The 25331-nt window shown below is 40.6% G+C and overlaps 1 protein-coding gene across 1 annotated transcript in view; it reads left to right on the top strand.

Moving 5' to 3' along the window:
* LOC140713933 (collagen alpha-6(VI) chain-like) overlaps positions 1 to 25331 on the top strand; it is a 115626-nt gene that overhangs the window by 44438 nt on the left and 45857 nt on the right. The window contains exons 13-19 of the mRNA XM_073024630.1: positions 5713 to 5805; positions 6478 to 6531; positions 8406 to 8477; positions 11600 to 11644; positions 12888 to 12941; positions 13454 to 13516; positions 23966 to 24031. Coding sequence (XP_072880731.1) covers positions 5713 to 5805; positions 6478 to 6531; positions 8406 to 8477; positions 11600 to 11644; positions 12888 to 12941; positions 13454 to 13516; positions 23966 to 24031 — 447 coding nt within the window. The remainder of the gene's footprint in view (positions 1 to 5712; positions 5806 to 6477; positions 6532 to 8405; positions 8478 to 11599; positions 11645 to 12887; positions 12942 to 13453; positions 13517 to 23965; positions 24032 to 25331) is intronic.

The raw sequence follows: 25331 nt of genomic DNA, 5'->3' as shown, positions 1-25331 counted from the left end.
AAAGCTGGGCTGCTATGTTTCATCGGATAAAATCGTTATTTGTCATTAACTCCGCTCCTCTATACATGAACAAAAAGTTATTGAGAAGGATTCGGAAAAGGTCAGCTTACATCATATGAAAATGTTGAATAAATGGCCTCCAAGTTTCTTCAAATTTAACCGAAGGGTCGATAGTGCCACTCCTAATTTTTTCTAAGTTTAAACATGTTATAGTTTGGGGATTAGAATCATTCCATTTAAATAAAATGGATTTTCTGGCTATAAATGTAACAAATGCAATCAGATGGCAAGCTGAAGGGGATAATTGACTCGAGTACATCACTGGTAATCCAAAAATTGCAGTAATAGGATGAGGTTGTAAATCAATACACAAAACTGCTGAAATAGTATCAAAACTACTTTCCAATATTTTTCCCAAAGAGGCCAAGACCAGAACAGATGTGTCAAGGAAGCTTCCTCAGACTTACATCTGTCACAGACAGGGTTTATATGGCAATAAAAACGGGCTAACTTATCCTTGGACATATGGGCCCTATGAATCACCTTGAATTGTATCAAAGCATGTCTAGCACACATTGAAGAAGTGTTAACTAGTTGGAGAATTTTCTCCCATTTCTCTATAGGTAAAAATACCTGAAGTTCTCTTTTCCATTCATTCTTAATTTTATCAGATGTACCTAGACATATTTTCATTATCAGATCATAAATAATTGCTATTAAACTCTTCTGATAGGGGTTTAAACCTAAAAATTTTTTCTGTAATTTCAGTTTGATATGATACCGGAAAAGTAGGTAAAATATTCAAAAAGTTTCTAATCTGTAAATATCTGAAAAAATATGATCTAGGCAAATTATATTTATTAGACAGCTGTTCAAAAGACATGAGACAGTTATCCATGAATAAATCATGAAAACATGTTATTCCCTTCATTTTCCATAAAAGAAAAACTTGATCAATTCAGGATGATTGGAAGAAAAAATTAGATATAATAGGACTTGATAGGATAAATTTATTCAATCCAAAAAATTTACGATATTGAAACCATATTTGTATTGTATATTTAGTTATTGGATTAGTCATTTGTTTATTGAGTTTAGCAAGTGCAAAGGGAAGTGAGGCCCCTAAGATAGAAGGCAATGAGAACCCCTGTACAGACTTGCTCTCGAGGTTCACCCATCTTGACATTGAATTTCATCCAGATCTTGTGGTTCAGAACATTAAATATCAAATATTAATTGCCCAATAATAAAATCTTAAGTTTGTCATTGCCAAACCACCATCCTTTTTTGATTCCTGTAAATATTGCTTACTTAACCTAGGATTGTTATTCTGCAATATATATGAAGACATTTTAGAATCAATAATATCAAAAAAGGATTTAGAAATGAAAATTGGTACCACCTGAAATAGATATAGAAATTTAGGTAAAATAATCATCTTACTAGTTTTAATTCTACCTATCAACAATAGGGACAATGGGGACCATTTAGTAAGCAGTTGTTTAACATGATCAATTAAAGGTAAAAAGTTAACTTTAAATAGATCATTATGCTTCTTAGTAATTTTAATACCCAAATAAGTAAAGTAATCAGTAACCAGTCTGAATGGTGATTGTCTACAGATTGGAGCTTGCATATTTGATGGAAAAGCTCACTCTTATTAAGATTCAATTTATAACCAGAAAAACTATTAAACTGAGCAAAAACGAGGATATCTGCTGATGCTAGACACACAAAATGCTGGTGAACACAGCAGGCCAGGCAGCATCTATAGAAAGAAGTACGGTTGACGTTTCGGGCCGAGACCCTTCGTCAGGACTAACTGAAAGAAAAGATAGTAAGAGATTTGAAAGTAGGAGGGGGAGGGGGAAATCCAAAATGATAGGAGAAACCAGGAGGGGGAGGGATGAAGCTAAGACCTGGAAAGGTGATTGACAAAAGGGATACACAGCTAGAGAAGGGAAAGGATCATGGGACGGGAAGCCTAGGGAGAAAGAAAGGGGGAAGGGAACACCAGAGGGAGATGGAGAGCAGGCAAAGAGTGATAGTGAGGGGCAGAGAGAGGAAAACAAAGGAGGGGGGAAATAAATAAATAAATAAAGGATAGGTTAAGAAGGGGAGGAGGGGCATTAATGGAAGTTAGAGAAATCAATGTTCATGCCGTCAGGTTTCTCCATAACTTCCGCCACCTCTAATGGGATCCCTCTACCAAGCGCATCTATCCCTCCCCCCCTTTCTGCTTTCCACAGGGATAGCTCCCTATGTGACTCCCTTGTCCATTCGTCCCCCTCATCCCTTTCCCACTGATCTCCCTCCTGGCACTTACCCTTGTAAGCGGAACAAGTGCTACACCTGCCCTTACAATTCCTCCCTCACCACTACTCAGGGCCCCAGACAGTCCTTCCAGGTGAGGCGACACTTGACCTGTGAGTCGGCTGGTGTGGTATACTGCGTCCGGTGCTCCTGGTGTGGCCTTTTATATATTGGTGAGACCCAACGCAGACTGGGAGACCGTTTCGCTGAGCACCTACTCTCTGTCCACCAGAAAAAGCAGGATCTCCCAGTGGCCACGCATTTTAATTCCTCATCCCATTCCCATTCTGATATGTCTATCCATGGCCTCCTCTACTGTCAAGATGAAGCCACACTCAGGTTGGAGGAACAACACCTTATATTCTGTCTGGTAGCCTCCTACCTGATGGCATGGACATTGATTTCTCTAACTTCAGTTAATGCCCCTCCTCCCCTTCTTACCCCATACCTTAAATTTATTTATTTATTCCCCCTCCCTTTCTTTTCTCTCTCTGCCCCTCTCACTTTCACTCTTTTTCTGTTCTCCATCTCCCTCTGGTGCTCCCCTCCCCCTTTCTTTCTCCCTAGGCTTCCCGTCCCAGGATCCTTTCCCTTGTCCACCTCTGTATACCCTTTTGTCAATCACCTTTCCAGCTCTTAGCTTCATCCCTCCCCCTCCTGTCTTCTCCTATCATTTTGGATTCTTCCCCCCCCCCTTTCAAATCTCTGACTATCTTTTGTTTCAGTTAGTACTGACAAAGGGTCTTCTGCCAAAATGTTGATTGTACTTCTTCCTATAGATGCTGCCTGGCCTGCTGCATTCACCAGCATTTTGTGTGTGTTGTTTAAACTGAGAAAGTAGTGATATTATTGCAGGGATGGATTTCTCTGGGTTAGAGATACATAGTAACAGGTCATCTGCATATAGTGATGCCATAAGCATCCCATTCCCACAAATAATGCCAAATATATTGGGTGAATCACGAAGAGCAATTGCCAAGGGCTCCAAGGCAATATCAAATAGTAAGGGACTTAAAGGACAGCCCTGTCCAGTACCTCGAAAAAGCCTGAAAAAGGGGGAACTCTGATTATTGGTAATTACAAAAGCTAAAGGTGTATGATATATCAATTTAATCCAGGATATAAACTTTGGGCTAAAATTAAGTTTCTCGAGCATGTTAAATAAATATTCCCATTGAACTCTATCAAGCTCCTTCTCGGCGTCAAGCGAAATAACACATTCTGGAGTTTTAGATGAAGAAGTAGACACAATATTCATTAACCTCTTAACATTGAAATAGGGGTAACAATTTTTTAATAAATCCTGTCTGGTCATCAGAGACAATATGTGGCAATACATCTTCCAATCTGATTGCCAGTATTTTGGAAAAGATTTTGGAGTCCACATTCAACAAGGGTATAAGTCTATATGATGCACATTCAGTGGGGTCTTTATCATTTATAGGAATAAAAGAAATAGATGCTTCATAAAAGGATTGTGGTAATTTACCTACAAATAAGGCATCCTTAAAGATTCTACATAACCAAGGAGAAAGTAGATTTGAAAAAGATTTAAAAAATTCTACTGCATTCCCATCCAAACCACGAGCTTTACCAGAATTCATCAAATAAATTGCTTTCTTTATTTCTTTTTCCATGATGGGTGTATCTAATGCTAAACGTTAATTAAGTGGTAATTTTGGAATATTCAATTTCCTTAAAGATTCATGCAATATGGTAGAATCATCAGGAAATTCTGACTGGTATAAAGAGGTATAGAATTCTTGAAAAGATTTATTAATTTTATCATGGTCAACTGTCAAACTACCATCCTGTTTACGAACTTTAATAATCTGATGTTTAGCCGAAGCAATTTTCAATTGGTTGGCCAATAATATACCCGATTTATCACCATGTGTATAGAATTGACTCTTAGTTTTAAGTAATTGATTTTCAATCGGGGATGTTAATAACAAATTGTGTTACATCTGAAGTTCAACCCTCTTTTTATAAAACTCCAAATTAAGAGCAGCAGAATTTTTTTTATCAATTTCTTTAATCTTATCAACCAATGTGCATATTTTATTATTAATTCATTTTTTCAATCCAGCAGAATATGATATAATTTGATCATATTTATAATCATATTCTGTATGTACTGTAATATTAGCTTACAATTTATAACTTACAATTTTACATCATCATTAATGCAAAGAATATGAATCAGCATCCATTTGGCTTACTTTAAATTAATACGTTTATATATCATAGAGGCAAAGCTAAAGTTAAGCTTCAATTGACATGCTTATATTCCTCATACATGATTTGAATCCATTGAAATAAGTGAATATAACAGGCATGCTCATGCATGTCATAAGAGGGAGAAAGTTAGAAGGAGGTGTGTGGCCCAGTTTTCTACACAACATTTGCAGGTATTGGGACCAGGCTGACAGGGCGTAATGGTGGAAATAGGTAACTTGGTAGCATTTAAGAGGCTGATAGATAGACACGTAGATGTTCATGGAATGGAGGGATGTAAACACACACAAGCAGAAAAGATTTAGTTAAGTTCGGCATTGTATTTAACACTGACACCATGGAAGGAGGAGCCCATTCCTATGCTGTACTGTTCTATGTTCTATTTCACTCGTATTCATACTTAAGCTGCTAACATGTCAACCTATTTCAAAGTTTCGAAGTACATTTATTAACAAAGAATGTATAAATTATACAACGTTGAAATCTGTTTGGCTACACAGTCTCAAAACAAGAAACCTGAAAGAACCAATTAAAAAAAATAAAGACTGACACCCAATGCACAGAGAAAGTGGGAGAAATCTCAAATTATACAAACAATAGAAGTGAGCAAGAGCATTCTGAACCAAAATGAGTCCTTAGATCCGAACCCTGGAATAGGCCCAATGCTTTGGTATCAGTTCATTATGTTAGCAGGCACAGAGCACAGAGGTTGGGGCAATTTTCATAGCCTCAGTGCCATGGAGAGAGGAGTGAACATCCCATCTATCTGGGTCAGAGTTTAAGTTGTCCAAACAGCATATCGTACCCCGCACTAGAATGCACTAGGATTTGCTATCATCATCCTCTGAAAAGTACATAAGTATCTTTTTTGAGGATGACTTTAACTTTGTGTAATTATGCAGACCACTGACACAGAGGATGAACTACAATTTTCCTTAATGTATCTGCAGTTTGCATATCTTTTATTGTGCCCTAGTATTAGAGCTGAACACTGTAGTGAAGGTGTCTTTTAAAGAAAACCCACTACAATTTGCCTATCACAATAGTTAAGGAGCTTAATCTTCTTTCACTCACATCATAAATAAACATAAAATAGAAAATATTTTAATCTTAAAAATGCTCTAACTAATGAGTAATCTGTCTCAAAATATTTTCTTGCAGGACACAATTGCAGAGAGAGAATGCTGTAAAATAATGTTCAAGTGCTCAGGGCAATTAGGAATAAGAGGAAATCCAGGGAAAAAAGGATCTTTGGTAAGCCAAACATTGTATGCTACTCAACAGAATAAGGCTTCTTTATGTGGCTTTGATTGTTTGTTGATTAAGTGACTGAACCTCTGAACATTAAACTTTATTGTGTCCCTTAACCAATGGGTGTGCAATGTCAATTGAATTTCACTGGTGTCAATGTTTAAAATCTCATTAATGGTAAGTTCACTTTTCTGTGTAAATGAAGGGAGTTCCTCCCTGATCCACCAGCAGACACACCTTGGGGTGCCATATCCAGATGGAACCTCTACCAATACCTCCAGAATAATTGGAAAAGCCTTCCTTGACAATCTGGACAAACTGCATATTTACAATGATTTACTGTGTTAGAAGTTCTGGACATTTCCTGACAGAACTCTACTAGTTGCATGCTGATAAGGGAACCAAAATGCAGGTCGTGTGTCTAAAGCAATTCTTTAGTTCTTTAACATGGTATTGTCTCTTTAACTTTTATGATAGAGAATCAGGACAATTGCAGACGTGTATCAGTTAATTTGGTTGGTAAAGTGGCTCAGATTAAGATTTGATCTTAAGTCTTGATTCAGGGTCATGCAAAACAATCCTGTCTGATTAAAACATTATTTGAGCTAACACTGAAGCTTCCAGTATCTAATTTTAGCATGCTTGATAATTGTTTTTGCCATGAACTAATTTCAGGGGCAAAAAGGTCAAAAAGGATTTCAAGGACATGAAGGTGAAGAGGGAAAAGAGGTAAGTTTGATGAGATGTAACAAGTTTTTTCAAGAGTGATATTTTGTACAGGAATAATTTAAATGCTTAGATATGATAGAGGTGGAGGTATTAAAGGGCGTGACATGTCACTACTAGTCAGGGAAAATGTAAAGGCGGTTCTCAGACAGAACAGGCTGGAGGACTTATCCGCTGAGGCTTTATGGGTGGAACTGATGAAAAATGAAGGGATGAGCACGTTGATGGGATTATATTATAGACCACTCCATACTCAATGGGATTTAGAGGAGCAAATTTGCAGAGACATCGCAGACAGTTGCAAGAAAAATACACTTGTGACAGTGGGTGAAGCTGTTTCTCACAACTACTGGACTATACCTCTTCCCAACCTGTAACTTGTAAAAAAATACCATCCCTTTCACTCAATTCCTCTGTCTCCATGGTATCTGTCCATGGGATGAGTCTTTTCATTCCAGAACTAATGAGATGTCCTCCTTCTTAAAAGAAAGTGACTTTCCTTCCTCCACCATGCACACTGCCCTCACCCACATCTCTTCCATTTCATGCATGTCTGTCCTCACCCCATTCACTCACCACCCCTCCAGGGATAGAGTTCCTGTTGTCCTCAACTACCACCCCACCGGCCTCGGTGTCCAGCACGTAATTCTCCATAACTTCTACCATCTCCAATGGGATCCCACCTCCAAGCACATCTTTCCCTCCCTCTCACTTTCTGCTTTCTGCATGGATTGCTCCCTACAAGATTACCTTGTCCATTTGGCCCTCCCCACTGATCTCCCTCTCGGAACTTAACCTTGCAAGCGAAACAGGTGCCACACCTGCCCCTACATCTCCTCCCTCACTACTGTTCAGGGCCCCAAACATACCCTCCAAGTAAGGCGACACTTCACCTGTGAGTCTGTTGTGGTCACCTACTGTATCTGGTGCTCCCAATATGGCCTCCTGTATTTTGGTGAGACCCAACATAGATTGAGACCACTTCATGAAGCACCTATTCTCTGTTGGCCACAAAAAGCAGGATCTCCCGGTGACTACCCATTCCCATTTTGACATGTCAGTCCATGGTCTCCTCTACCACCGTGATGAGGCTACACTCAGGTTGGAGGAACAACACCTTATATTCCATCGGGCTTGTCTCCAACCTGATGGCATGAACACCAATTACTCAGACTTCCAGTAATTGCCCTCCTTCTCCATTCCCCATTCCTGTTTTCCTCTCTCACCTTATTTCCTTACCTGCCCATCACCTCCTTCTGGTTCTCCTTCCCCTTCCCTTTCTTCCATGGCCTTCTGCCCTCTCCTATCAGATATCCCTTTCTCCACCACGTTATTTATTTCACTGATGGACTTCCCAGCTCTTTACTTCACCTCAACCCCTCTCCTGGTTTCACCCATCATCTACTACATTAAACTTCTTCCTCCCTCCCCCATCTTCTTACTCTGAGGTCTTGTCTCTTTTCTCCCCACTCCAGATGAAAGGTCTTGGCCCAAAGCATTGACAGTTTAATCTTTTCCAGATATGCTGCTTGGCCTGCTGAGTTCCTCTAGCATTTTGTATTTATTACACAGATTTTCTCTTGCTTGGTAGAAAAGTAGCTCTGAAATTTTGAAAGGCAGAGCAGGCTTGAATAGTGAGTTGGATTGTTCTTTACCTATCGCTTGCAATACAAACAAAGTTGATACAGATGTCTTTCTATTCAAGCCTTTGCTTTCATACTTCCTTTGTGTTTTCACTTTGGTGAGTGGCAAATGAAAGTATTTCAGACAAAATACAAGGAAGGAATTTTGAAGCTTAAGGACAGTGTCTACTATGATGTTTATGTTGTGATATGGCCTTTTCACTGTCACCAATAAACTGTGTTCTGGCTCTTTAGGGTAGCAGGGGAGGTCCAGGTATTACTGGAGCTCGAGGAGAAGATGGATGCCAAGGTCCCGATGGCCACAAGGTATGTGGTTTAATTGGATAAAGTTGCATCTTGGCTCGGTTTAAAACTCCAGGATTAACTTAATATTCATTGTTTTTCAGGGATCAAACGGGCATAGAGGACAGAAGGTAAATACGCTTTCAGGCTTAACCAATTTTCCATCCAAATTTTGCAATTACTTTATAGAATGCCTATTTATCTGTTAGGCATATGTTGTGTATGTGGCCTAGTTACACATCTATGTTATTAATAAAAACGTTGGAGACGGGAGCTAAAATTTCATGGTTCCTTACTGGTAGAGTCCGAACTTGATGCGCACACACAGATCAATACGCGCCTAATAGCACTTGCAACAACGTGATACTGCAACATACACTAGTCTCTTATTATAATGTATACTATACAGTACACTCCTCCCCTTTTATTTTAGTAGTGTATCAACTTTTTTTTTAACTGGGGCACTATGCTTAAACAAATATATTTACCTGTAACATACAAACGCCTACCATTTGTTTACAAATTATCTTAATAACATCAAATTATAACAAGCTTTCTTTTTCTTTTTTTTAACTTTTGGTCTAAGACCCATTTAGGGCTCAAGTCTCTGGGGAGTCTTCTCTGCCTCTCTGGGTAACGTCTGTTCTGAAACATTTGCTTTGGGGAATGAGTCACAGCTGAACACATTTTCAGGTGGTGGTGCCTTAAGTGCCACTTCTATCTTGTCTTGAGACATGTGTAAGCCATCCTTGTTGATCACAAGCCCACAGTATGAGATTTCCTTTTTGAAAAACTCACATTTCTGTCGATTGGCTCTGAGCCCATATTCTTGTGTCCTGGTGAGCACTTGTTCAAGGTTAGAAAAGTGACAATGATGTCATCCAGGTAATACTGAGTGCCTGGAATCCCCTGAAGGACCTGGTCCATTGCCTTTTGCCAGATTGCAGGAGCTGATGCTATCCCAAATACCAACCTGTTGTACTGGTAAAGTCCTTTGTGTGTATTTATTGTCTGGTATTTCTTGGATGCATCATTGATTTCCATTTGGAGATAAGCCTGGGCCAAATCAATTTTTGTGAATTGTTCCCCTCCTGACAGGGAAGCAAAGATGTTCTCAATACGATGTAGACGATACTGTACTGTGCAGAGAACTGGGTCAACAGTCACTTTAAAGTCTCCACATATGCACACCTTGCTTGGTTTTCCTGGTTTTGTGCTGGAGGTTTTCTTCATCACTGGAACAATAGGCATAGCCCATTCACTCCAATCCACCTTTGACAGGACCCCAGTCTGCTCCAGATGTTTCAGCTCTGCATTTACTGTAGAACGGATTGCATATGGCACTGGTCAGGCATTGTGAAATTTTGGACATGCATTTTCCTCAATCTCAGTCTTTGCCTTCATGCCCTGAAGTGTTCCTATTCCTTTCATGAACACTTCCTCAGAGTCAGCAAGTATTTGTGACAGTCTCTCAAGTATGGCCTTGCTGCCCTCCTTTCCTGACACATCTAGTGCCTCGATGGTGTGCCAATCCAACTGGATTTTCCTGAGCCATTCACGTCCCAGCAATGGTGGTCCTCCATTTTTCAGTACGTAGAGGTTTAGCTACTGTGTTTTGTCTCTGTAGGTCACTGTCACTTTAATTTTACCTTTGGGATGCACTGTTTGTCCTGTGTAAGTCTTTAGCAGAGTTTAGTTCATATCAGAGGTATGTGAGAAAACAGTCATTTGTATTCATGTACAGAGACCACTGTTAAAGCTGAGCATGTGTCCAACTCCAGTTTCAGTTTCACGCCTGCCACTTGTGGGGTGATCCATATTACTCTTCGATTATCTGTCTCTTTCACGCTGTGAAGTTGCAGACAAGACAATTCACTTTTGTCTGAGTAATTTTCATCAGAACTGCTTGCTTTCATTTTGTGTACATTGTTGTATTTGCCTTTCTGAGGTTTCTTGTTTCTCTGTATTTTGTCCTTTTTCTGCTGTTTACAAGCTTTGCATACTCTGCCAATGTGGCCCTGTTTGCCACAGTTTCTGCATTCTTTATCTTTAAACTAACAGTTCTCAGGGTCATGTGACATTTTCCCACAATGGTAACATTTCTTTCCTTCATTTCTGTTCAGTGACATTTTATTTGTAGCATATTTCAGAGAGTTTTGTTGTATCTCTGAAGCACCCCATGCTACTATTTCCAATGATGTTGCAATGTTCAGCGCCCTCTCTAATGTAAGGTCTTTTTCACACAGGATTTCTTCTGTGTGGTTTCACAGTGCATGCCACACACTAACCTGTTCCTCAATGTGTCCATAGACCCCCTCCAAATTGACCATGTTCTGATAATTTGCGTAATTCAGCACAATATTCAGAAATGCTTTTGTTTTTGCTCTGATTCCATTTGTGAAATTTAAATGTTTTAGCAATGACCAGTGGTTTGTGGTTTAAATGCTGTTGGAGAGTGTCTGCTATTTGCTTGAACGTTTTGTCAGCTGGTTTTTCAAGGGTTAACAAGCTCTGTAACAGCCCGTATGTTTTTGCTCCCATAACACTGAGTAAGACATTGGCTTTCTTTTCATCATTAACACCATCAGCATCACAATATAATTCTACTCTTTCAATGTAAGTTACCCAGTTTTCAATACTACTATCAAATGCTGTAATGGTTCTGATCATCGCCATCTTTGTTACATTAATTTAGTCCCATTTTCCCTGTTTTCTTTTTAGCTAGCTCCTTGCATTCACTTCACATTCTCCTTAACTCACATGACCTTTTTGATAGCGCTATGAGCGTACTCTGTCTAGATGTATGTGTCACTCCTTTTCATCTCCCTTTTCTCTCTTCTCCTCCGAGTGTTGTTATCAACTGAAACATGGTGTTCCGACAAGCTGTAGGTTCATAATTCTCATCGCTAATTTGTTGTGTATGTGGCCTGGTTACAAAACTATGTTATTAATAAAAACACTGGAGATGGGAGCTAAGTTTCATGGTTCTTTACTAGTAGAGTCCGAACTTGACACACACATACAGATCAATACGCGCCTAATAGTGCATGCAATGATGTGTTACTACAACATAAAGTAGTCCCTTATTATAATGTAGGCTATATGGTACAGCATATTTCACTGAAGGACTAATGTTCTCTTGACAGGGTGACACGGCTGCCAATGGTTGGGATGGAATAGTTGGAGAGAAGGTATGTGAGGATTCAAGATTCTTCTTGTACTGCTGTTTCCAGCATTTCCCCACAACTGGGTTAGATTCGGCTGGAGGACCTGAAATGCTACTTTGCCACTGGAATGCCTATCAAAACCTGTATGTCTTTAAATCTGTCAGATATCAGGAAGTTTTAACATAATCACATCAAATTGCACACTTTGCATATTTATTATTTTAATTTGGTTCAGGGTAAAGACTTCTCTTTTGTAATTTTCTGCTTTTTCCTGCACTGGAGGTCTCAAGGCACAGAACCCATTGGTTTTGTTTACATACCCACTTCCCATTAAAATGAATGCTCCAAATGTAAAAGTGATGGGATTCTTTGTAGGTTGTTGTCTTAATCTAGTGTTTGCACATGACTTTTTTGACAAAGGAAGAAAGGCCTGACTTTATAAAATTCTTTTCACAGTCTCAGGATTTAGCAAATACTTTCATAACATAGACAATCTTGTACTGTAGGAAATACAGGGGGCAATTCCTCCATAGTAGGATCCCACAAACTGTAATGAGATGATGACCAGAGAAATTTATTTGGGGATGTTGATCAAAGATAAATGTTGATCAGATCAGATGATTGTTTGTCCAGCCTCCTCCTGCAAAGTGGTTTCTTGGGATTTATTTCAACCAGAAGATCGCACCTTTGACAGTACAGAGCATACTTAGAGCAGAGCAGGGATGTGAACCTAGATTTTTGTGTTCAAGTCTTTAAATGGGATTTGAGAAATCATCTTCAACTCTGAGAGCAGAATGGAAACCTTGAGCCACAGCCAAAATTGATGGAAAACCACGGACAGTAATATTGATAGCAGATTTTCCCAATTTGCAGTAGCAATCTGACAAGAAGTTATTTTGTATTTTGCTGGTTTTATTACTGAGTTAATCTCTCAGGAATGTCCAAATGAAATTATAGAAAAACATCATGTGGGAGTTCAAAGTGTGTGGGAGTTCTTTAAATTCCTCAGTTACTATCTAATCCTTAATGAATATCCCAAAAATAATTTAACAGGTCATTAACATTTATGAGAATATCTTTTAATTGATTATAAAGTTTTCTGCATTGAAATAGTAGCTACACTTCATAGCTGTAAAGTGCTTTTGTGTACCTTGAAATTGTGAGCAAATGTTATATGAATGTAGTAGTATGATTGATTTTCTGTTTCATTTTGTTATCTTAAGCATTAAATGTTTTTAGTAAATAAATCCAATATATTATCTTTCAGGGAGAGCCTGGAATTCCTGGAGTCGATGGAGATAAAGGGGCTGATGGAAATACAGTAAAAACTTTTTTTGGATCAGATTTGATTGAATTTAGAATATACACACAAGACATTAAATGCAGTCTGCAACTAAACAACATTAAACGAGAAATTTTTTATTTCATCCTCCATCATTAGAAACAGATTATTAATAATCAAAACCCATTTGCCTTCCAGTTATTTGTTCATTTATTGTTAAGTTCATTTTAGGATTAAGCATGTGGTGTGCAGTGCTGGCTTTCTCATTGATTTTAAAAGCTTGACTAAGATTTCCCTGCTTTTTATACTTCGGAGTGCATTTATAAAGCTTGTGAATCCACTCTTTTTAACAATCTTGTTTCTGTGTTCCTCTTAATGAGTATCCCAATTTCTAAGTGTTGATCAGCCAAGTTATGTATACCTGTTACAAAAAAATAGTGTAAGCAGAGTACACAAAGACCCATAGAGAGATCTGCATCCAGAAGCTTTCAGAAAATTTCATCTGCTGCTTCTCAGTGTTCTCATTTTAATCTGTCACATATACTCTTCAGGGAAGCAAAGGCATTCGAGGACCTAAAGGTGACCGTGGAGAACCAGGTCTACAAGGGGACTCAGTAAGTAGATAAATCATCATTATACATTATGTATATTTGCTAAATCATTTTAAACTGCTGGCACCATACTTTCATATGCACAACCATTCTGATGCAGCTTTTTTTAAATCATTCCTTTGATCAGCACTTGGTTGTACATAGTGAATTTTGTAACAAGCTGGATGCTGAATATTCATTTTGACTTGCCTAATTGGCTACCACTTCAGATTAGATCATAATTCAGGTTTCCTGGTCACATTTAGTTGCTAATTTCCCATTTCTGTGATGGATTGAGTTTTATCTTTCTCTTAATATTTTTTTCTTGTAAACAGAAGTGCGTATTTCCCAATGTGAATCCTTATTCTCTCAGGAGCTCATTTGCTGCCTGAGGACCACACTGGGATCATAAGATCAGCCTTGACTACTGGACGGAAGTTAATCAAAGTGACCCAAGTTCGTTCCTGTGCTTGGGTACTCTCCGTATGAAGTTTGTATATTCTTCCTGTGACCACATGATTTCATCCCACATCCTAAAGAGATGTTATTGGGTTGATTGGGTTCTGTTGGCCTTTGTGTAGGTAATTTAGCATGGGAATCAATAAGAGTTGATGGGCATGTGAGAGAATATTAGTTACAGCAAAGATAGACGGGGGAAAATCAGTCTGATGGGAATGCTCCAAGTGCCAGCATAAGCCTAACAAACAAAATGCCCAAATAACTTGTAAGAAAACATAAACAAAGTACAATTAAAGTTTAGGAAGCCAATAGTGATTCAATTTCATGTGATTCATTCCAAAGATAATGGTACCACCAGCATGGTTAGCATTCACAATCACAAAAAGCTTTAGAAAAATAGTAAACCTACAGCACAATACAGGCCTTATGAACGGCTTCAAGATGGCGGCGCGACGAAGTTTGCAGCGACCTCTCCAGAGTTGATATCTGTTACTTGTCAAGTGGGGTGCCGTGCACAATACTAATCTGATGAAAAACAGATGTGGGAGCACGGATGAACAACTGGAAATCTCCAGGAAGGCCTTCATCATTGCTGCTGCTGCTGTGAGGTCTGGGTCTCTGCTGGGAAGAACAGGCCCCCAGTCCCTGGGGTCGCATTGCCGGTGGCCAGTGGTGGGAGCATCGTAGTGCGCTCGGCAGAGGTTGGTGCTCAGAGAGGCTGTGCCAGAGGGGATGGTCGGAGGCTCGGAAGCTCGACGGACTCGGAGTCCGCAGCGGTCGGGCCGCTTTCACTGTGTGCGGCGTCTGTTAGGCTGAGTCCGATGGCGCCGTGGAAGTCCATAGCGGGGGTATTCCCTTCTGCCGCCAGCGTGGGATGAAGAGTCTATCGGGACCCTGAGGGCTTGTGGAAACTGTGAGGTGGTTTCTTTCGAACTTATAGTCTTTTAACATCTTTGGACTATTTTTGCTGTGCCCATGGTCTGTTTTTTTAATCAATTATGGTATTGTTTTCATTGTTGTAATGATATGTTGTATCTATGTGGTTTTGTGTAGGTCTTGTAGCTTTAGTTTTTGGGTTGTTGGGTGGTAGAGATGGTCTCCTGATTTGGTGAGTCTGGGTAGTCTTGTTTTGTCTGGTGGGTTTGGAGCTCCTTTCCGGGAAACACACTAAGATGGTAGCGCAATATTAATACGCAGCAGCCTCTCCGGACTCTCGATTTTGGGAATGCCAAACGTTATGTGGATTTTCTGGTGTAGTCTGTTTTGTGATATCATTCTGGAGGAACGTTGTTTCATTTTTTAACTGCATTGCAGTTGTGGTTTCTAAATGACAATAAACCAAAATTCAATTCAATTCAAATTCAAAAGGCCCTTTGTCCCTCAAAGTTGTGCTGAACATGTCCCTACCTTAGATGTTACTAAGCTTACCCATAGACCTCTATTTTTCTAAGCTCCATGTACCTATTCAAAAGTCTCTTAAAAGACCCTATCGTATTCGCCTCCACCAGCATTGCTGGCAGCCCATTCCACGCACTCACCACTCTCTACGTAAAAAAAACTTACCCCTGACATCTCCTCTGTACATACTCCTCAGCACCTTAAACCTGTGTCCTCTTGTGGCAACCATTTCAGCCCTGGGGAGAAGCCTCTGACTATCCACATGATCAATGCCTCTCATCATCTTATACACCTCTATCAGGTCACCTCCCATCCCCCGTCGCTCCAAGGAGAAAAGGCCGAGTTCACTCAACCAGTTTCCATAAGGCATGCTCCCCAATCCAGGCAACATCCTTGTAAATTTCCTCTGCACCCTTTCTATAGTTTCCACATCCTTCCTGTAGTAAGGCGACCAGAACTGATCACAGTACTCCAAGTGGGGTATGACCAAGGTCCTATATGGCTGGAACATTACCTCTTGGCTCCTAAATTCAATTCCACGATTGATGAAGGCCAATGCACCATATGCCTTCTTAACCACAGATTCAACCTGCCCAGCTGCTTTAAGCGTCCTAGGAACTCGGACCCCAAGATCCCTCTGACCCTCGACACTGCCAAGAGTCTTACCATTAACACTATATTCTTCTATCATATTTGACCTACCAAAATGAACGACTTCACACTTATCTGGGTTGAACTCCACCTACCACTTCTCAGCCCGGTTTTGCATCCTACCAATGTCCTGCTGTAATCTCTGACAGCCTTCCACACTATCCACAACACCCCCCCAACCTCTGAGTCATCAGCAAACTTACTAACCCATCCCTCCACTTCTTCATCCAGGTTACTGATAAAAATCACGAAGAGTAAGGGTCCCAGAACAGATCCCTGTGGCACACCACTGGTCACCGACCTCCATGCAGAATATGATCAGTGTACAAACCACTCTTTGCATTCTGTGGGCATGCCAGTTCTGGATCCACAAAGCAATGTCCCCTTGGATCCCATGCCTCTTTACTTTCCCAATAAGCTTTACATGGGGTACCTTATCAAATGCCTTGTTGAAAACCATATACATTACATCTACTGCTTTTCCTTCATCAATGTGTTTAGTTACATCCTCAAAAAATTCAATCAGTCTCATAAGGCACGATCTGCCCTTGACAAAGCCATGCTGACTATTCCTAATCATATTATACCTCTCCAAATGTTCATAAATCCTGTCCCTCAGGATCTTCTCCATCAACTTTCCAACCACTGAAGTAAGGCTCACTGGTCTATAATTTCCTGGGCTATCTCTGCTCCCTTTCTTGAATAAAGGAACAACATCCACAACCTTCCAATCCTCAGGAACCTCTCCCATCCTCATTGATGATACAAAGATCATCGCCAGAGGATCAGCAATCTCCTTCCTCACCTCCTACAGTAGCCTGGGGTACATCTCATCCGGTCTCAGCGACTTATCCAACTTGATGCTTTCCAAAAGCTCCAGCACATCCTCTTTCTTAATATCTACATGCTCAAGTTTTTCAGCCTACTGTAAGTCATCACTACAATCACCAGGATCCTTTTCCATAGTGAATACTGAAGTAAAGTATTGACGTATTAAAGTATTAACATAAGTTTCTGGAACGGTGTAATGAAGCTGGTCCAATATCCACAGGAATTCCACAAATTTGACATTGTGTGACAATGGAGTGTTGAAATATTATATAACTTGAAAGGGAACTGGAAAATGATACTAGTTCCTCTTTTCTGCTGGACTTCTCCCTCCAGGAGGAGGAGTTTCCAGTTTGGCTGGTGCAATATTGAGTACACATTGCAGCCACTGTCAACTAGTTGAAGAATGAGTGAACATTTAAGCCAATTCTATTCAAATGGACTACTCTACCTCAAATGCTCTAGGCACTTTTGAAATGAGCAATGTTATTTGAGAGTACTCCATCACCGACTTCACTTTTCCCTTGGGAATGATAGAAGGGTCTCTCATCATAAGATGCTCAGCCCTGATCTGCTCTTGCAGCATTTATGGTCCTGCTATACTTCAAACTTTCTAGTAAAATGCTGTGGACTCTAAAAGGTGAAAGTAGCTGAATACGAGTGAAACTAAATATAATAAATCATCTGATAAAAGTCTTTTTAAGCCCCAGAACAATGGTTGTGCAGTGAAGCTTTAAGGGCCTTAGTTGTATGAAAGAATTACTTTAACCTAAACGTATTGTCGTAAGAATAAGGGAATAACTTTTATTTTTCACTGTGGCTGATTTAACTTCCTATTGACTTTCAATTATGAAAGACAAAGACCTTCAGTTAGATCTATTATGTGTATTTTTAAAATCTTTTTGAATATGTTTTGGGGTAGCAGTTAGAAAAATCAAGAAGTTCTCAGAATTAAGATGTTGTTTGCTGATGTAAACAAGTAATGGATGAATGAATTCTGCCTTGAATTCTAAGAAGTAAATAAAGTATCCTGGTTTGGGATCAGTGTTTTCTTTAGCACTTTTTACACTAATTTATTAGCTCTTTAAGCTCAAGCTTACTAAATTGAGGAAATACTTGGATATAAATTAATCAACAAAATGGATGCATTTCTGGGTTGTTTTAAAGTGATCACTTTAATAATAAGCTGCAAAATTACAAGCCGCATGAGGCCACAAAACAAGAGAGAACACATAATAAACACAAGGCAACAAGGTACCTGAAGGCTAGAAGCAACTGGTTGAGGCTGGATGGTTTGCTGAGTGAACAAGGACTGTGAATGAGAGCTGGGTTTAAATAGGCTGCAGGTGATGAGTTAGAAAGAAGAGGCAGATTGCTCCTATTAGCTGGATGGAGACTTAGAGGAGCCTGTATGCACAGCAGGCCTGACAGAAACCACCCCCTACAGCCAACACCTGACCGCATAGGTCGATCCGGATGAGTCCGGTGGAAATCTTCAATAAGGATGGCTCCAAAATGTAACTAATGGCACCCAAGTTCTGTGCTTCAAGCCGTACCCTTCCTAGTTGATCAGGTAATGCATACCCTGTGCACGATGACATGAATCCATCAACTGGTGAACCATGGACACTGGACCACATTCCTCCATCCTAAGTTCTGAGGTGCAGGCTCAGGAAGGTTGAGTGGTCCATGGACAAAACGCTTGAGGCAGGAGGTTGCTGGCTTCCTTTTCACTGAAGGTGATGGCTAAGTTGTAGTATTCCTGTGGGAGATTGGTGAGGTCAAGAGGTCACTTGATCTCCACGGATTTACAGTGTGAGGTCAATTAGGATTGCAGGCATGTTGTCTGGCAAGTGGTGCCCCAACTCATCAGTGAACTGCATGACTAAACAAAGTGAGGGTTGTAAGTGGAGAACCAGGGGAAACCAAGATGAGAGGAGCACTGGGTGAGTCAATTTGAAGGAATTGGATGGACTTGCGGTGCTCTCCAATGCTTACTTGTACACCTGTGAGCATGCTCTGACCATCTCAGACCCCAAGGGACGTCTGTCAATGATTGATGCAGAAAGGATGAGAGATAGACTCAGTATGGAGTCTAAGCTGCACACAATCGGTCCGGACCAGAAATTTGCCTGCTTCTCCAGAATCTTCGAGAGCCCCCTAAGTGCGTGGAGCCATCAGGGTGTGTAGGAGGACAGAGATACTGAGTTGAGCTATGGTGGTGGAACGAGGGGACAAGGAAGCTTGCTAGATAGAAAGCCCTTCATCTATATGTGGTGGTGTCATATCACAGGCGGAGTGAGTATTTGGTACGTGGCACAGGTGAAGTATCCGATCCACTGTCTCCTTTTCACTTCCCAGATTCATTTCAAGTTTAATTGTCATTCAACCATACATGAATATTCATGAATACAGCTAAATGAAGCAGCGTTCCTCCTGGGCCAAGGTGCAAAACACAGTACCAACAGTCACACACAGCACAAAGCACGCACAAGATAGCAAGCACAAATTATATCACAATCGCCCAATCAGAGTCCCAAAGCTTGCCCATCAATCCCAGATGGCTGAAAACACTGTGCATCTCAGCGGTGAATTCCTCACATATATTGCAAAAGGTAGTTTTATTGTCTGAGTTAGAGGCAGCCCAAGTCTGAGCTTGAACAGTCAAGAGAGAGATAATGGAGGCAATCTTGGCTTGGTATGTAGAATACAGAGATAGCTGGAGCTCAAAGTGTAAGACTGGATCAGGAAGTAGGTTGGGGTTCTGGCAAAGCGTTCAAGCAACAGAATCCAGGGCTCTTAGGGAGGGGCTTGACTAGTGTGGGATTGTTGTAGCGAGACAGAGAGTTTGTTGAGAGCGGCAAGCAAATAGTTAGTGGTTTTCTGTTGCTTCTGGATTATGTACTCATGTTGGCGGACAACTTCCTTCAGGTGAGCATACTCCGTTGAGTCAATCGACGTTTCCCTCACCCTGTCGTGAAATGTAAGGGAAGCTTGACCCAAAAGCAGAGTAGCAGAAATGATATAATGGTGAGCACTAACTTTAATAATGAACTGTAAAATAACAAACCACAAGGGGTCACAAGACAGAACAGATACTAAACACAACGAGGTAACTAAAGGCTAGGAGCAATTGGTTGAAGCTGGCTGGCTGGTTCATATGAGTGAAAAAGCATCGTAGCTGAGAGCTGGGTTTAAATAGGCTGCAGGTGATGAGTTAGAAACAAGTGGCTGGTGACTTCTATTAGCTAGATGGAGACTGGGAGGAGTCTGCATTTGCAGGCCTGACACGAGTGATATGAAGCAGTTATCTCTCTACTTACAACTAAGGCAGTAAGCTGTGCTCTTTGACTTGCCTTGTACTTTTACATTCACTATGTTGATGTTATCCAATAGCCCAAAGGGAAAGAAGCTCTAAAATTTAATCTTTTGTTTTCATTAATTGCGACATGTGATTTGGGAAAGCAATTCTTCATAAGAAATTTTCAGTGAAAGATGTAAACTCCATTGTTTGTGCTCTTGCGTTATTGATAAAAAACGCACACACACTTTGCTGTTCAAAAAGATGGGGTCATTGAGTGCGTGCAGGATCTTGACCCATCACATTGTATAAGCAATTTGTCTCCAGCGTTGCTGTCTGACCAACTGAGGTCATCCAGCATCATGAAGACCCTGGAGAGACTTGTTCTAGAGAAGCTCCGGCCTATGGTTAGGCCACACTTAGACCTACTCCAGTTCGCCTATCAGCCCCGACTAGGAGTTGAGGATGCCATCGTCTACCTGCTGAACCGTGTCTACGCCCACCTGGACAAGCCGACGAGCACTGTGAGGGTCATGTTTTTTGACTTCTCCAGTGCGTTCAACACCATCCGCCCTGCTCTTCTGAGTGAGAAGCTGACAGTGATACAGGTGGATGCTTCCCTGGTGAGATGGATTATTGATTACCTGACTGGCAGACCATAGTACGTGCGCTTGCAACACTGTGTGTCAGACAGAGTGGTCAGCAGCACTGGGGCTCCACAGGGGACTGTCCTGTCTCCCTTTCTCTTCACCATCTACACCTCAGACTTCAACTACAACACAGAGTCTTGCCGTCTTCAGAAGTTTTCTGATGATTCTGCCATAGTTGGATGCATCAGCAAGGGAGATGAGACTGAGTACAGGGCTACGGTGGGAAACTTTGTCACATGGTGTGAGCAGAATCATCTGCAGCTTAATGTGAAAAAGACTAAGGAGCTGGTGGTGGACCTGAGGAGGGCTAAGGCACCGGTGACTCTTGTTTCCATCCAAGAGGTCAGTGTGGACATGGTGGAGGATTACAAATACCTGGGGATACGAATTCATAATGAACTGGACTGGTCAAAGAACACTGAGGCTGTCTACAAGAAGGGGCAGAGCTGTCTCCATTTCCTGAGGAGACCGAGGTCCTTTAACATCTGCCAGATGATGCTGAGGATGTTCTACGAGTCTGTGGTGGCCAGTGCTATCATATTTGCTGTTGTGTGCTGGGGCAGCAGGCTGAGGGTAGCAGACACCAACAGAATCAACAAACTCAATTGTAAGGCCAGTGATGTTGTGGGGGTGGAACTGGACTTTCTGACGGTGGTGTCTGAAAAGAGGATGCTGTCCAAGTTGCATGCCATCTTGGACAATGACTCCCATCCACTCCATAATGTACTGGTTAGGCACAGGAGTACATTCAGCCAGAGACTCATTCCACCGAGATGTAACACTGAGCAGCATAGGAAGTCATTCTTACCTGTGGCCGTAAAACTTTACAACTCCTCCCTCGGAGTGTCAGACACCCTGAGCTAATAGGCTGGTCCTGGCCTTATTTGCACTTGGCATGATTAACTTATTATTATTTAATTATTTATGGTTTAACATTGCTATATTTCTTCACTATTCTTGGTGCGGCTGTAATGAAACCCAATTTCCCTCGGGATCAATAAAGTATGTCTGTCTGTTTTATTGCAAGGTATATTTTATTGGCTATGCTTTTGGGACATTGAATGGCAAAGCAGGCTCTGATTCTATTAGATATTGGCTATGAAGTGAAAATAAACTGCAGATAAAAACAAAACTTACTCGAAATACACAACAGCTCTGGCAACTTCTGTGGAGAAAGAAATAAAATTGATGTTTCAGGCATATGATCCATCATCGGAACGAGGAAAAGTTTAAAAGAGGGAGGAGAACCAAGAATAAAGGGGATACTCTACCTGTGACTGGTATAAAACCAAGAGAGACTGAATGGAATAAGTGGGGTAGTGCTGGCTGAGAGTGGTTGAAGGCTTGTTAATCGTAGCTGATCTGTCTTGAAAGGATGTAAATAGAAGGTGATGAACAGGAGAGGAAAAGATCGTTCAACTGAGATATAAATGCAACAGGTGCTGTAACAGTGAAATTAAAGAGAATGTTAGAAACATCCAGGGGCAGAGAGTGCACCTGTAGGGAGAGAAGAACTGGATAACATCCCAGGCTGGTGGTAAGTTCTGATACAGAGTGGAAAAGTAGTTTTTGAAATATGCTGAATTGAGATTCAAGGGCTGCAACCTGTCCAGTTAGGGGATGAGACACTGACTTTATTCGTGTGTTGAACTTGATTGGGACAGGGTAAGATGCCTAGGACAGCAGGGAATCGAATGGAGGACTAAGGTCACAGGCACTAAAGTTCCTCAGTGTTAAGTCCATTTACTTGCCTGCATTTTATATTATTTGATATGCAGCAATAATTTTTGCCCCAAGCCATTAAAGTTCCACTTGTTCCAGAGTTCATTGTCTTCAGTGTGAGGGAATTCTTAGCTTCTGCTAGTCTTTGTGTGATGATCGGATCTTTAAGATAATGTCACCTCAGTTGTTCCCTGCATATTAGACAAAATAATTTCTCTGCATCTGTTCTATTAAATTATTTTAGCATTTCATACAATTTGATCAGGTGACCTTGATCTTTTGTGCTCGTGATTCCAATTCTACAAATGGTCAAAATTACTCAAAATTTAAAATTCTCTCATAGGTATGAGCTGATCTGCTGCTTTATTAATTGGTTGAAAAGTTATTTTCAAACTTCTCCAGAATTATTTCAGAAACAGTCTTTAACAGAATGTGCAAATAAGACACAAGAGACTGCAGATGCTGCAATCTGAAGCCACACAGAGTTCCTCCTGTACTTTGTTGTGTGAGAATAATAGGCCAGTTTCTCAATGAGAGCTATTGTTTGTAAACAAGGTCAACAATTTTGTGACTTTTATGGCTCAAAGGAAAAGATTAATTTTATAAGCTGCTGCATGTCAAAGTATTGTTTTCTGGCTGGATGGTTATTTACACTGCACAGTAACCATGAGGAACAGAGAAAGGCTTAATTTCATTAGAATAGTTTTGGGTATTTGAGAAAGAGTGGAAGTAGGAGCAGACTGCAATTTCTGGAGCTCGAGAAAATCATTGTAAGGATTTCTGGTAGCTTTGGGAGTATCTCCAACAAACCGAGCATGGGTGAGGGAAAGAGAAGGGCCAGTAATTATGAAGCACTGTTCTGCAAATGATGTCTGAGGGGGCCATGGAAAGCTGAAGTGTGGGAAAGCTGGAGGAGAGGAAAGAAGGTGAGGTCAAAGAGCAGATGGAAGAACACTGCTAGGGTGATTGCACTTGTCTGTCCAGAGACTCATTTAAGGCTTGAGAGGAGCCTGATGGGGGAAGTGGGCTTTTAATCTAAAGGAGGCAGGAACTCTATGTCACATCTCACATTCCAACCGAGATGGCGCGGGAACAGCACAAATTGCATAATGAGTAATTAATACCATGTTTGGACATCAGCAGCCCCTTTGCAAAAGTTTCAGGGTGTTTAAAAACAGCTTGTGTGTCCATATTTGTCCTGCAGGCAGTGTTGAATTATAAATGTATGATGGTAAAAGTCATGTTTTTTGACTTTTGAAGTGGAGCTCATCTATGTCCACTAAAGACTACTAATAATTAAAACTGAAAAATGTCTGCATAAAAACTCCCCAGAAAATCCTGGAAACATTGAGAATCTGTAGAAATGGGAAAAGAGTTCTCATTTTAGGTTGGAGACAACCTTGTCAGATTAATAAATCCTTGAGTAGATTTTGTATGTAAATTGCATATACTTTTTTATTTCAGGGTGCATCTGGTGTAGATAATTACTCTAAAGGAAGGAAGGGTGACAAAGGACAAGGTGGTATACAGGTACACACTTTATTCCTTTCTTATTTAATCAGAATGGATTTCAGAGAGAATATAGAATGTGGTGTTATTAGCATGTAGAGTGTTTAGTAAAGTTGACAGAGGATTTCCTGGCATGTATGTTAGGTGTAAATACAGAACTTTTAAAATTTCATTCATATCATAGATCCACAGAGTTACACAGCACTGAAACACGTCTTTTGGTCTATTTACTTTGTGCCAACCAAGATCTCTACCTCAGCTCATCCCATTTCCCTTTAAACCTTTCCTATTTGTGCATATGCCCAACTAATTTCTAAACATTGTAATTGTACCTGCCTTCACTACATCCTCTGGCGGCTCATTGCATAACCAATATCTCTGAGTGCAAAAATTTTCCCTTTCAATCCCCTTTAAATCTTTGTTCCCACCACCATAAACCAATGCTTTCTAGTTTTCGACTCCCCTACTGTGGGGGAAAGACTGTGTCTAACTACTTTATCAATGCTCCTTATAATTCTGTAAAACTCTGTAAGGTCACCCCAAAGCCTCCTTCACTCCAGAGACACCTGTCCCAGACTGTCCATTTTCTCCTTGAAGCTCTGGCCTTCCAGAGAAGGTAACAGAATAAATGAATGAGTAATGAAATTGAGAACTTGTCATCTTTTCATGCATAACTACACCCTTCCTTAGGTGTGGCAATAAAATTACACACTCTTCTAAATACAGTCTAACCAATGTTTTATGCAACCTTAATATGATAGCTGAAACAAAAACATAGTGGCTGAAGACAGCATGCCATACATCTTCTTCACCACTCTGCCTACCTGTGTAACAGCTTTCAGGTATCCATGTACTTGTGCCCTAAGGTTACTTTCTGTTCACTCTCCAGGGCCTTGCTGTTCATTGTAAATGTCCCGTCCTGGTTTATTTTCCCAAAATGCATCACTTTGACTTAAATTTCATCTGCTATTCCTTTGCCTACTTTCCATTTGATGAAAATCCTGCTGTTACTTTTCTGATCCACTCAACTTTGGTGTCATCTGCAACTTACTAATTATGACATCTAAATTCTCATCCAAATCATTAACACATATGACAAACAGAGGATCCAGCATCAATCCCCATGGCATGCCACCGGTCACAAGCCTACAATCTCTACTACCACCCTCTACCTCCAACCCCCAGGCCAATTTTGTATCCAACTGCCTGGCTCGTACTGGATCCCATATGTTCTGATTATCCAGATCACTTAAAAAAAAACACAATAACATTTGTGAGACAGAATTTCCCACACACAAAGCAATGCTAATTCTCCCTAATC

The sequence above is a fragment of the Hemitrygon akajei genome, chromosome 20 (genome assembly GCF_048418815.1).
Source record: "Hemitrygon akajei chromosome 20, sHemAka1.3, whole genome shotgun sequence".
In the NCBI taxonomy this organism is placed as follows: Eukaryota; Metazoa; Chordata; class Chondrichthyes; order Myliobatiformes; family Dasyatidae; genus Hemitrygon; species Hemitrygon akajei.
Note: the sequence above shows the minus strand (reverse complement) of the source record. Positions and strands in the feature narration are given on the sequence as shown.